The sequence below is a fragment of the Entelurus aequoreus genome, linkage group LG21 (assembly GCF_033978785.1).
Source record: "Entelurus aequoreus isolate RoL-2023_Sb linkage group LG21, RoL_Eaeq_v1.1, whole genome shotgun sequence".
In the NCBI taxonomy this organism is placed as follows: domain Eukaryota; kingdom Metazoa; phylum Chordata; class Actinopteri; order Syngnathiformes; family Syngnathidae; genus Entelurus; species Entelurus aequoreus.
The window spans coordinates 44,681,177-44,694,846 of NC_084751.1; the positions used below are offsets into that span (position 1 = coordinate 44,681,177).

Sequence of the window (13,670 nt, forward strand, 5' to 3'; positions counted from 1 at the left end):
AGACACTTACATCACGTGTTGCCTTCATTATAACACTTATATAAGACTTTTAAAGTCATTTTGATAGTAGGCTATTATAGCTAATATAGACACTTACATCATGTGTTGCCTTCATTATAACACTTATATAAGACTTTTAAAGTTGTTTTGATAGTAGGCTAATATAGATACTTACGTCACGTGTTGCCTTCATTATAACACTTATATAAGACTTTTAAAGTCATTTTGATAGTAGGCTAATATAGCTAATATAGACACTTACATCATGTGTTGCCTTCATTATAACACTTATAAAAGACTTTTAACGTAATTTTGATAGTAGGCTATTATAGCTAATATAGAAACTTACATCACGTGTTGCCTTCATTATAACACTTATATAAGACTTTTAAAGTCATTTTGATAGTAGGCTATTATAGCTAATATAGACACTTACATCACGTGTTGCCTTCATTATAACACTTATATACAGCTTTTAATTTTTTGAGGCTCCAGACATATATATATATTTTTTTGTATTTTTGTTCCAATATGTCTCTTTCAACGTGTTTGGGTTGCCGCCCCCTCATGTGCCAGGCCGTCATTGGCAGCAGTGTCGGCCAACGCGCGCCCAATAGAGTGGGTATAGTCCAATAGAGTGGGTATAGTCCAATAGAGTGGGTATAGTCCAATAGAGTGGGTATAGTCCAATAGAGTGGGTACAGTCCAATAGAGTGGGTATAGTCCAATAGAGTGGGTATAGTCCAGGGGTCGGCAACCCAAAATGTTGAAAGAGCCATATTGGACCAAAAATACAAAAACAAATCAGTCTGGAGCCGCAAAAAATTAAAAGCCATATTACATGTGCCATGAGATATAAATTGAATTAAGAGGACTTAAAGGAAACTAAATGAGCTCAAATATAGCTACAAATGAGGCATAATGATGCAATATGTACACATCGCTAGCCTAAATAGCATGTTAGCATCGATTAGCTTGCGGTCATGCAGTGACCAAATATGTCTGATTAGCACTCCACACAAGTCAATAACATCAACAAAACTCACCTTTGTGTGAGTTGCACAACGTTAAAAGTGTGGTGGACAAAATGAGACAGAAAAAGAAGTGGCATAAAACACGTCCTAGAAAGTCGGAGAAAGTTATACATGGAAACAAACTATACGGTGAGTTCAAGGACCGCCAAAATTAGTAGGACAAAACGGCGCTCGCCAAATACTCGAATCAGTGAAGCATGTTTAATATAAACAGTGTGATTTGTAACAATTAGGGAGGTTTGTGTCATGTTTGTAATCCTACAGAAACCATACTAAACAAAAAAATAGATTTTTTTCCCCTCATCTTTTTCCATTCTTCATACATTTTTGAAAAATCTCCAGAGAGCCACTAGGGCGGCGCTAAACGGCTCTAGAGCCGCGGGTTGCCGACCCCCGGTATAGTCCAATAGAGTGGGTATAGTCCAATAGAGTGGGTATAGTCACTATAGTGCATACGGCGGGAGCGCGCAGGAACACCGAGGCGCGCGTACACAGCTGTCAGCACCAAGGACAGCAGCCGCTTAAAGCCCGCAGCGACCTTCAAGGAATCCCCGGGTGTGAGAGCACCGGCAAGCGGCCGTGGACTGCAGGAGACGCCGCGTGGAGACGGAGATGTTCCCCGCAGGATGACGACGGTGCTCATTCCTCCGCAGTGCACATAAACCCCGCATCTCTTCTCCGCGGTTCCCCGGCTCTTTCTTCCACCCCCCCACCCTCCCCTCCGTGTGCCTCCATCTTCCACAACGCCCACACGCGTCGTGCCTGCCTGCCTGCCTGCCTGCCGAGCCGCGCTGCTGCCCAGAAGCCTCCCGAGCACCGCGGAGAGGAGGAGGAGGAGGCGGCGGCGGCGGAGTGACCGGGCGGCGAGGTTGCGTGTGCTGCTGGACAAGATGCGGCTCCTGATGCTGGCGGTGCTGCTCTCCTGCTCGTGCGCGCGGGCCGGCTGCGAGCCCAAGATCGTCAACATCGGCGCCGTGCTGAGCCAGAAGAGGTACGAGCAGGTGTTCAAGGACGCCGTCACCCAGGCCAACCAGGTCTACGGCCGGGACAAGTTCAAGCTGACCGCCATCTCCGTTACGCACAAACCCAACGCCATCCAGATGGCTCTGTCGGTGTGCGAGGACCTCATCTCCAGCCAGGTATGGACCACCGCCCGCCAAAAAAAAAAACTCCAACAAGCGTAGGAAGATTGAAATATTTCCTGTTGCCATGGTTACGTCAGCATCACTCCACTCTGCGTAGAGCTGCACACAGCTTGTGTGGGCGGCTTTTTACTCTCAATACAAACATTGACGATTTTAGCACAGATTTGGGCAAAATGCGGCCCCGTTAAGACAGTGTTTAATTTCAACCACTGTGCCGCGGCACGCTAGTGTACCGTGAGATGTTGTCTGGTGTGCCGTGGGAAATGATGCAATTTCACCTCATTGATAGGAAAAATACTTTTTGCAAACCATCCATCCATCTTCTTCCGCTTATCCGAGGCAGCAGCCTAAGCAGGGAAGCCCAGACTTTGGTGGTATAGCGGGGGGGGGGGGGTGTATATTGTAGCCTGTAAGAGTTAGGGATGCAAGGGATTCCGGGTATTTGTTCTGTTGTGTTTATGTTGTGTTACGGTGCGGATGTTCTCCCGGAATGTGTTTGTCATTCTTGTTTGGTGTGGGTTCACAGTGTGGCGCATATTTGTAACAGTGTTAAAGTTGTTTATACGGCTACCCTCAGTGTGACCTGTATGCAGGGCCGTATAGGCAAATGCTAAGGGCGCCGTCCATCAGGGGGCGCCACGCCAGTGCCACAAATGTTGGAGAAAATAAATAAATACATAAATAAAAGTTGGTACTGTTATTTCTAAATACAAAAAATAATCCCACGTTAATTAAAATGCAAAGTAAAGCCTATTTAATAGAAATATTATTTGTTACAACATTACGCCCCCGCACGGCGTGCCCCCTCCCTTCCCGTATCATGACTCTTACCACATCAAAAAAATCAACACAAGATGTCAAAACGGCCAAAAGTGTCAGGTGCCCAGGGAAGACAAAAGAGAAAAGAAGAGGAGGAGAAACGAGAAAAAGACAGAGGGTAGCAGGTAGGTAACGTTAGCCTACATGAAATGATTTGTCTGTTACAGAATGTGATGGTAACCTGGCTTTTTAGCATTAAGCTAATGTTACATGATTCGGCAATTGCTAATCAATGAGTAGCTAGTTCTGTTTTAACGTCGGGTTAATATTGTGGAGGGGGCTAAATTGTTATGGAAAATAATAATGTAACGTTAGGTAATTACAGTACTCCCACCTTACATTCCTCAGGGACATTTGTATTAGATCTTTTAAGCAGGTGTTTTTTGTTGACATTGTTATTGCCTTCTGGTTAGCTAATGTTTGCCCTGCAGGTAATAGTCACTTTTCCACCCCTTTATATATTAGGTATAGTTGTAAGCCTAGTTGTTAAAGTGCACATCATTAATGTTAATTAAGCAATATCACATGAGAGGGAATGCTGTTTTTTAATTTGAGCACTGCTGTGATTCGGTTAAAGATAATCATAACATTCTCATAATAAGTTAATTTGCTTTCTTTAAGTAAAAAAAAAGGTCAAAAACAAAGCTATTCGGTTTCTTGTGAGTATATACACTTCACTGCCGATGTACACACTTTCGTGTGTATGCAGAAGCCGCATACAACGTGTGACTGGGCCGGCATTCTGTTTGTATGGTGAAAAAGTGGACGCGTCGACAGGTTGTAACGGACGCTAAAGGCAGTGCCATCACGGCACGCCCTTAATATTGTTGTCCGGGTGAAAATCGGGAGAAATTCAGGAGAATGGTTGCCCCGGGAGTCTCCCGGAAAAACCGGGAGGGTTGGCAAGTATGAACTAGGCTGACATTGAAGGGTCGTTTTTTGAAGTTTTAGGAAGAATATGGTGGTTTCTTAAATAATGTAAAAGAGATCTCAAATTTAAACCTACTTGAAAAGTAATTGAAACGTAGATACACGTATGTGATGAGCCCTTTGTCTGCTTTTGTGCAGTTGTCTGTGGCTTCTAGGGTTGTACGGTATACCGGTACTAGTATAGTATCACAGTACTAATGAATCAAAAACGGTACTATACTCTGTCTGAAAAGTATCGGTTCGCCAGATTTTTTTTTTTTACAGGCATGACGGCGCGTCGTCGTCACGTCGTGACATTGCTGGTTTTACAAGCAGAGGAGCATGTTCGGCAGCGCACAGTCACAGAGTACTTACAAGCAGAACATTTGCCATGTGTTTAATTGTATTTCTAGACTGAATATATCAAAAATCCAATAAATAAATGTTTTAAAAAAAATTAATCAAGTAGTTGACAAACTGCATTGTAGTGATTTTTTAAATAATTGTGCAATACACTGATTTATTTTCAACACATTGAAACCCAGACCCTCTTGTGTTTAAAGTAAAGTAATGGTTGATATCTTACAGACATTTCTAATGTTTCCTTTCTAAAATACTAATTCCTATGTGTCAATGTCAAGGCCCGCGGGCCAGATCCATCTATGGCCCCCCGGATGATATTTGCTTAGTATTAGAAGCGGCCCGCAGGCCACAGCCACCTGCTGCTGTTTTGCACGCACCAATACTCCATCAGTGTTGGCGCTAGGAATTTAGAAAAATGGGTCCCAGGGACCACATCAAGTCATAAAAATGGGGTCCCACGGTATATCTTTGGGGTCCCACATTTTATGCAAGTGTTTTGAAAACAAATGGTAAATGTATGCGTTTCCTGTTATAACTCACATTCTGTGTTTTGGAAAAAGGTTGTCATAAACTGTCAGGTTCAAACACCGATGACATCTATTAGACAAGACAAGAAGCAAAGAAATCAAACAGAGACAGGATTCAATTCAGCTCATGAGGAGAGCGCCTGTGTGCCCGCACCCTCGTACAGCGTCACCACACCACTCTGACGAGGGAGTTCCACGCCTCCACTTTTATTTGGGCCTTTTCTGGTTGCATACTATTACATTACATTACATTACGCAGCTGCTTCTAAGGGGAGGTGGTCATAAACAGCTGTTGCACTCGGTCATAAACAGTTCAAAGAAAAGTTGCCTGGAGCGGTGCCAGGTCCTGCTCCCTCTCCGCTTTGTAGATCTCGGGTCAGGACAAAATCTTCCTTTGGCTGACAATAGATCAAAGAAACCGACACCTCCATGTCGCATCCCATCGCACACAGTGGAGTTTTACAAGCCTTTTGCTTGATAAGATGAAAGACAGATTTTGTCTTCTCGCAGGGGACCTGAACTCAATGTAACACCAAAGTTGTGTGATAACTTCTATACAATTATTCTGACATAAACGTTACTTGATTCATTAAAAGAAATAATACAAAAGAAAACACATTTTATGCATATGTAAATGTGTTCAGTTATAAACATTCATTCACTTTATTCTTTCCTTCATGGATCTAAACTTTACCGCTGCCGGTGTATATTTATAGTAATATTTTCAGAATGTGTTTCTTCTATTTTTGGCCCAAGTAAGACAAAGAAAACTGTCAGAATAATTGTATGTAAGTTATCACAAAACGTTGTGTTTCAACGAGTTCCCGGCGAACAGACAAAAGCTGTCTTTGATCTTGCCAATCAAAAGGCTCGTATAACTCCACTGTGTAGGATGGGGAGCGACATGAAGGTGTCGGTTTCTTTGATGTATTGTAATACACAGGAAGATTTTGTCTTCACCCGAGATCTACAAAGCGGAGAGGAGGCAGGGCCTCACCCCCCTCCAGGCACCTTTTCTTTGAACTGTTTTGTGACCGAGGGCAACGGCTGTTTACGACCTTTTCTTTGAACCGATCTTTTCTTTGAACTGTTTTGGTAACCAAAGGCGGCGGCTGTTTATGACCCCCGTCCCTTTAGAAACAGCTGTTGCCATGTAATCAGGGAAAGTCCAAATAAAAGAGGAGGCGTACGATCTTTCGTCAGAGCGTGGTGGGACACTGTACCCTCTTGGACTTTCCCTGATTACATGGCAACAGCTGTTTCTAAAGCAGGGGTCACCAACGCGGTGCCTGCGGGCACCAGGTAGCCCGTAAGGACCAGATGAGTAGCCCGCTGGCCTGTTCTAAAAATAGCTCAAATAGCAGCACTTACTAGTGAGCTGCCTCTATTTTTTAAATTGTATTTATTTACTAGCAAGCTGGTCTCGCTTTGCCCGACATTTTTAATTCTAAGAGAGACAAAACTCCAATAGAATTTGAAAATCCAAGAAAATATTTTAAAGACTTGGTCTTCACTTGTTTAAATAAATTTATACATTTTTTTACTTTGCTTCTTATAACTTTCAGAAAGATAATTTTAGAGAAAAAATACAACCTTAAAAATGATTTTAGGATTTTTAAACACATATACCTTTTTACCTTTTAAATTCCTTCCTCTTCTTTCCTGACAATTTAAATCAATGTTCAAGTAAATATTTTTTATTTATTGTAAAGAATAATAAATACATTTTAATTTAATTCTTCATTTTAGCTTCTGTTTTTTCGACGAAGAATATTTGTGAAATATTTCTTCAAACTTATTACGATTAAAATTCAAAAAAATGATTCTGGCAAATCTAGAAAATCTGTAGAATCTAATTTAAATCTTATTTCAAAGTCTTTTGAATTTCTTTTAAAATTTTTGTTCTGGAAAATCTAGAAGAAATAATGATTTGTCTTTGTTAGAAATATAGCTTGGTCCAATTTGTTATATATTCTAACAAGGTGCAGATTGGATATAAACCTATTTAAAACATGTCATCAAAATTCTAAAATTAATCTTTATCAGGAAAAATTAGTAATTATGTTCCATAAATTATTTTTAAAAAAATTTCAAAAAGATTCGAATTAGCTAGTTTTTCTCTTCATTTTTTCGGTTGAATTTTGAATTTTAAAGAGTCGAAGTTGAAGATAAACTATGCTTCAAAATTTAATTGTCATTTTTTTCGTGTTTTCTCCTCTTTTAAACCGTTCAATTAAGTGTAAATATCATTAATTATTAATAATAACATAGAGTTAAAGGTAAATTGAGCAAATTGGCTATTTCTGGCAATTTATTTAAGTGTGTATCAAACTGGTAGCCCTTCGCATTAATCAGTACCCAAGAAGTGGCTCTTGGTTTCAAAAAGGTTGGTGACCCCTGTTCTAAAGGGACGGGGGTCGTAAACAGCCGCCGCCTTTGGGTACAAAACAGTTCAAAGAAATGTAATTCTGTCTCTGTTTGATTCCTTGCTTCTTTGTCTGTTTAATAGATGGCATCAGTGTTTGAACCTGACACAAACAATTTGAAGGTGTCTTTATTTTGTAGTTTTAATGCCTTGATTTTAATAGTCCGGCCCGCGTGTGCACAGATTTTCCTCCATGCGGCCCCTGAGCTAAAATGACTTTGACACCCCTCTACTAATTCATGTTAAATATGCTTCCTTCATACTACATTGTTTATGGTAAACGTATTTTCTTATTTGAAATTAAAGTTTTGTTTTACGGCACCAAAATAAAAAAGAAAGAAATGGGATGAGGAAGAAGTGATTACATATTTTATTGTAAGGAGACAGGACCTGACAGAGTTCTGCGCTCTGAGTGCTTTTCTAGTTAATACAGCCTCAAGCTTCGTTGCCCCTGAAAGTATTTCAGGAGCCCGAGGACTGTCTGTTCTGGTTGGACTTAAATGTGTTCTACCATTACAACAACAGAGGAGAAATATTACCTTAGAGGAAAATCTCATTTAAAACATTTGTATGCTCATACAACACTTAAAACCTTTAGCATATCAGTATGTGGAATTAAATGATGGAATGGATTAATCAAAGAAATCCAACAAAGCAGCAATAAGAGTCAGTTTAAGAGACTGTTCACACTACAAGTGTTCACAAAGTACACAGAACAATAATTACGATAAACATCTTCAACCCTAATGATAAAGATAAATATTGTTCATGTATTTAATATTTGTTTACTTACTGTGCTTGAACAATACATGATATAGAACACAGGGTTCAAAGCGTGGGAAAAAGTAATGGTTTATAGTTCGGGAATTAGGGTAATCTGTACTGTAACTGCACCTTTAAAGATGTTACTTTTTCAGTTACATTTTTTAAACAAAAAAACAAGAAAATATTTTGTTTAACTTAAAGGGTGTGGGCGTTTGAACGTAAAAATTCAGTCACACTTTTCTCAGATCAACTAATTTTTCTCACATTTAGGTCATTTTCTTCACATTTATGTTTAAATTAAATGTTGACGCTAAATACATCCTAATACATACTAATTACATCCAAATTTTAAATCTAAATCTACATTTTGTTATTAAAAATAAATCTAAATGTTATGTCTAAACTTAAGTCTACAATCTAAACCTAAATGAGAAATCTAAATGTAAATATTGAATCTAAATCTAAAAACTAAATGTAAATCTTAGATGTATATCTAAATGTTAAATCTAAATCTAAATTTTAATCTTAAAAATAAATCTATGTAAACATAAATATTGAATCCAAATCCAAGCATTGACTCTAAATCTAAAAACTATATCTAAATCGTATATCTAAATGTTAAATCTAAACCTAAACGTTAAATCTAAACCTAAATGAGAAATCTAAATGTAAATATTGAATCCAAATCTAAAAACTAAATGTAAATCTTAGATGTATATCTGAATGTTAAATCTAAATCGAAATTTTAATCTTAAAAATAAATCTAAATGTTATATCTAAACTTAAGTCTTCAATCTAAATGTTATATTTAAACTGAAGACTTCAATCTAAATGTTAAATCTAAACCTAAATGAGAAATCTAAATGTAAATATTGAATCTAAATCTAGAAACTAAATGTAAATCTTAGATGTACATCTAAATGTTAAATCTAAATCTAAATTTTAATCTTAAAAATAAATCTATGTAAACATAAATATTGAATCCAAATCTAAGTACTGACTCTAAATCTAAAAACTATATCTAAATCTTATATCTAAATGTTAAATCTAAACCTAAACGTTAAATCTAAACCTAAATGAGAAATCTAAATGTAAATATTGAATCTAAATCTAAAAACTAAATGTAAATCTTAGATGTATATCTGAATGTTAAATCTAAATCGAAATTTTAATCTTAAAAATAAATTGAAATGTTATATCTAAACTTAAGTCTTCAATCTAAATGTTATATCTAAACTGAAGACTTCAATCTAAATGTTAAATCTAAACCTAAATGAGAAATCTAAATGTAAATATTGAATCTAAATCTAAAAACTAAATGTAAATCTTAGATGTATATCTGAATGTTAAATCTAAATCGAAATTGTAATCTTAAAAATAAAATGTTGTATCTAAACTTAAGTCTTTAATCTAAATGTTATATTTAAACTTAAGTCTTCAATCTAAATGTTGTATCTAAATTTAATCTTCAATCTAAATGTTAAATCTCAATCCAAATGTTAAATCTAAACATAAATATTAAATCTAAATCTAAATATTAAATCTAAATTTAAAAACTAAATCTAAATCTTATATCTAAATGTTAAATCTAAACCTAAATGAGAAATCTAAATGTAAATATTGAATCTAAATCTAAAAACTAAATGTAAATCTTAGATGTATATCTAAATGTTAAATCTAAATCTAAATTTTAATCTTAAAAATACATCTAAATGTTATATCTAAACTTAAGTCTTTAATCTAAATGTTATATCTAAACTTAAGTCTTCAATCTAAATGTTAAATCTCAATCTAAATGTTAAATCTCAACATAAATATTGAATCTAAATCTTAATATTAAATCTAAATATAAAAACTAAATCTAAATGTTATATCTAAATATTAAATCTAAACCTAAATGTTAAATCTAAACCTAAATGAGAAATCTAAATGTAAATATTGAATCTAAATCTAAAAACTAAATGTAAATCTTAGATGTATATCTGAATGTTAAATCGAAATCGAAATTTTAATCTTAAAAATAAATCGAAATGTTATATCTAAACTTAAGTCTTCAATCTAAATGTTATATTTAAACTGAAGTCTTCAATCCAAATGTTAAATCTCAATCTAAATGTTAAATCTAAACATAAATATTCAATTTAAATCTAAATATTAAATCTAAATCTATAAACTAAATCTAAATAATACATCTAAATGTTAAATCTAAACCTAAATGTTAAATCTAAATCTAAATTGTAATCCTAAAAATAAATCTAAATGTTATATCTAAACTTAAGTCTTCAATTTAAATGTTATATCTAAACTTAAGTTTTCAATCTAAATGTTAAATCTCAATCTAAATGTTAAATGTAAACATACATATTGAATCTAAATCTAAATTTTAAATCTAAATCTAAATATTAAATCTGAATCTAAAAACTAAATATAAATCTTATATCTAAATATTAAATCTAAACCTAAATGTTAAATCTAAACCTAAATGAGAAATCTAAATGTAAATATTGAATCTAAATCTAAAAACTAAATGTAAATATTAGATGTATATCTAAATGTTAAATCTAAATCTAAATTTGAATCTTAAAAATCAATCTGAATGTTATATCTAAACTTAAGTCTTCCATCTAAATGCTGTATCTAAACTTAAATCTTCAATTTAAATTTTATATCTAAACTTAATTATTCAATCTAAATGTTAAATCTCAATTTAAATGTTAAATCTAAACATAAATATTCAATCTAAATCTAAATATTCAATCTAATCTTATATCTAAATCTTATATCTAAATGTTAAATCAAAACCTAAATGTTAAATCTAAACCTAAATGAGAAATGTAAATGTAAATATTGAATCTAAATCTAAAAACTAAATGTGAAGCTTAGATGTATATCTAAATGTTAAATCTAAATCTAAATGTGAGCGTTAAAGGTTGAATCAAGACCAAAATGTTAAATCTAAACCTAAATGTTAAACCTAAATGTTAAATCTAAATGTTAAATCTAGATGATAAATCTAAATGTTAAATCTAAATGTTAAATCTAAATGTTAAATCTAAATGTAAATATTGAATCTAAATCTAAAAACTAAATGTGAAGCTTAGATGTATATCTAAATGTTAAATCTAAATCTAAATGTGAGCGTTAAAGGTTGAATCAAGACCAACATGTTAAATCTAAACCTAAATGTTAAACCTAAATGTTAAATGTAAATGTTAAATTTAAATGTTAAATCTAAATGTTAAATCTAAACCCAAATGTTAAATCTAAATGTTAAATCTAAACCCAAATGTTAAATCTAAATGTTAAGTCTAAATTGTGAATCTAAACCTGGTATATTATTTATTTATTCACTGTTCTGTTCCAGAGAACAAGGAAATGGGATAAAATTGCTATGGTATGAAAAGGGGTAGGATTAAATAAACTCAGCTTCTTCCTACTCCTATTCGGACGTGCTGTAATGAAACAAGTAAAAATATGTGATGCATCACATTGTATCGTAGGCATGTTGCAAAAAACTGAAACTGAACTGAACTGAACTTTTGGCACGGACTCCAAAATGTAAACCGCAAATCAGCTGATTTTGAAACAGAACGACAAGCAGACGTCCAAAAATAGGCTTTGGTTTTAGTGTCATGTCGCGGATGAAGGGGCAAGTGTACATTTCAGGACACACAGCTGCAGATCCACTCAACTGCAATGAAAAGCAGCGAGGAGTGAAAATGGGCAAAATGTCATTGACTATTATATGCAGCCTCACTTGCGGCGGTGCATGTGCGCCATGATAGTCGCAGCCGTGTTGTTGGCATTCTGGGGACAGTTCTCCATTCAGTGATTATTACATTGATTATTACTTTCTTCAAGGGTTATAATACAAGTGTTGTATCATAGAGGCATTACCACAGGTAACAATCATTATTACACTGTAACAATCATTTGTATCAACAATGTAGAATGAATGAATATACCAACAATGGTACTAGACAACATACCAACAATGGTAATGGACAAAATACCAACGATGGTACTAGACAATATACCAACAATGGTAATAGACAATATACCAACAATGGTAATGGACAAAATACCAACAATGGTAATAGACAACATAGCAATAATGGTAATGCACAAAATACCAACAATGGTAATAGACAATACACCAACAATGGTAATGGACCAAATACAAACAATGGTAATAGCCAAAATACCAACAAGGGTAATGAACAAAATATCAATAATGGTAATGGACAAAATACCAACAATGGTAATAGCCAAAATACCAACAATGGTAATAGACAACATACCAACAATGGTAATGGATACAATACCAACAATGGTAATAGCCAAAATACTAACAATGGTAATAGACAATATACCAACAATGGTAATAGCCAAAATACCAACGATGGTAATAGATAATATACCAACAATGGTAATGGACAAAATACCAACAATGGTAATAGCCAAAATACCAACAATGGTAATAGCCAAAATATCAACAATGGTAATGGACAAAATACCAACAATGGTAATAGACAAAATACCAACAATGGTAATGGACAAAATATCAACAATGGTAATGGACAAAATACCAACAATGGTAATAGACAAAATACCAACAATGGTAATGGACAAAATACCAATAACGGTAATAGACAACATAGCAATAATGGTAATGCACAAAATACCAACAATGGTAATAGACAATATACCAAAAATGGTAATGTACAAAATACCAACAATGGTACTAGACAATATACCAACAATGGTAATAGACAATATACCAACAATGGTAATGGACAAAATACCAACAATGGTAATAGACAACATAGCAATAATGGTAATGCACAAAATACCAACAATGGTAATAGACAATACACCAACAATGGTAATGGACCAAATACAAACAATGGTAATAGCCAAAATACCAACAATGGTAATGGACAAAATATCAATAATGGTAATGGACAAAATACCAACAATGGTAATAGCCAAAATACCAACAATGGTAATAGACAACATACCAACAATGGTAATGGATACAATACCAACAATGGTAATAGCCAAAATACTAACAATGGTAATAGACAATATACCAACAATGGTAATAGCCAAAATACCAACGATGGTAATAGATAATATACCAACAATGGTAATGGACAAAATACCAACAATGGTAATAGCCAAAGTACCAACAATGGTAATAGCCAAAATATCAACAATGGTAATGGACAAAATACCAACAATGGTAATAGACAAAATACCAACAATGGTAATGGACAAAATATCAACAATGGTAATGGACAAAATACCAACAATGGTAATAGACAAAATACCAACAATGGTAATGGACAAAATACCAATAACGGTAATAGACAACATAGCAATAATGGTAATGCACAAAATACCAACAATGGTAATAGACAATATACCAAAAATGGTAATGGACAAAATACCAACAATGGTACTAGACAATATACCAACAATGGTAATAGACAATATACCAACAATGGTAATGGACAAAATACCAACAATGGTAATAGACAATATAGCAATAATGGTAATGCACAAAATACCAACAATGGTAATAGACAATACACCAACAATGGTAATGGACCAAATACAAACAATGGTAATAGCCAAAATACCAACAATGGTAATGGACAAATTATCAATAATGGTAATG

General features: G+C 34.4%; 1 protein-coding gene across 1 annotated transcript in view; it reads left to right on the plus strand.

Annotated features, from left to right (window-relative positions):
• Nucleotides 1-1,768: 1,768 nt before the first annotated feature.
• The window catches only part of grin1a (glutamate receptor, ionotropic, N-methyl D-aspartate 1a), a 114,105-nt gene continuing 102,203 nt past the window's right edge, over nucleotides 1,769-13,670 (plus strand). The window contains 1 exon segment of the mRNA XM_062031695.1: nucleotides 1,769-2,173. Coding sequence (XP_061887679.1) covers nucleotides 1,925-2,173 — 249 coding nt within the window. The 5' untranslated portion in view covers nucleotides 1,769-1,924.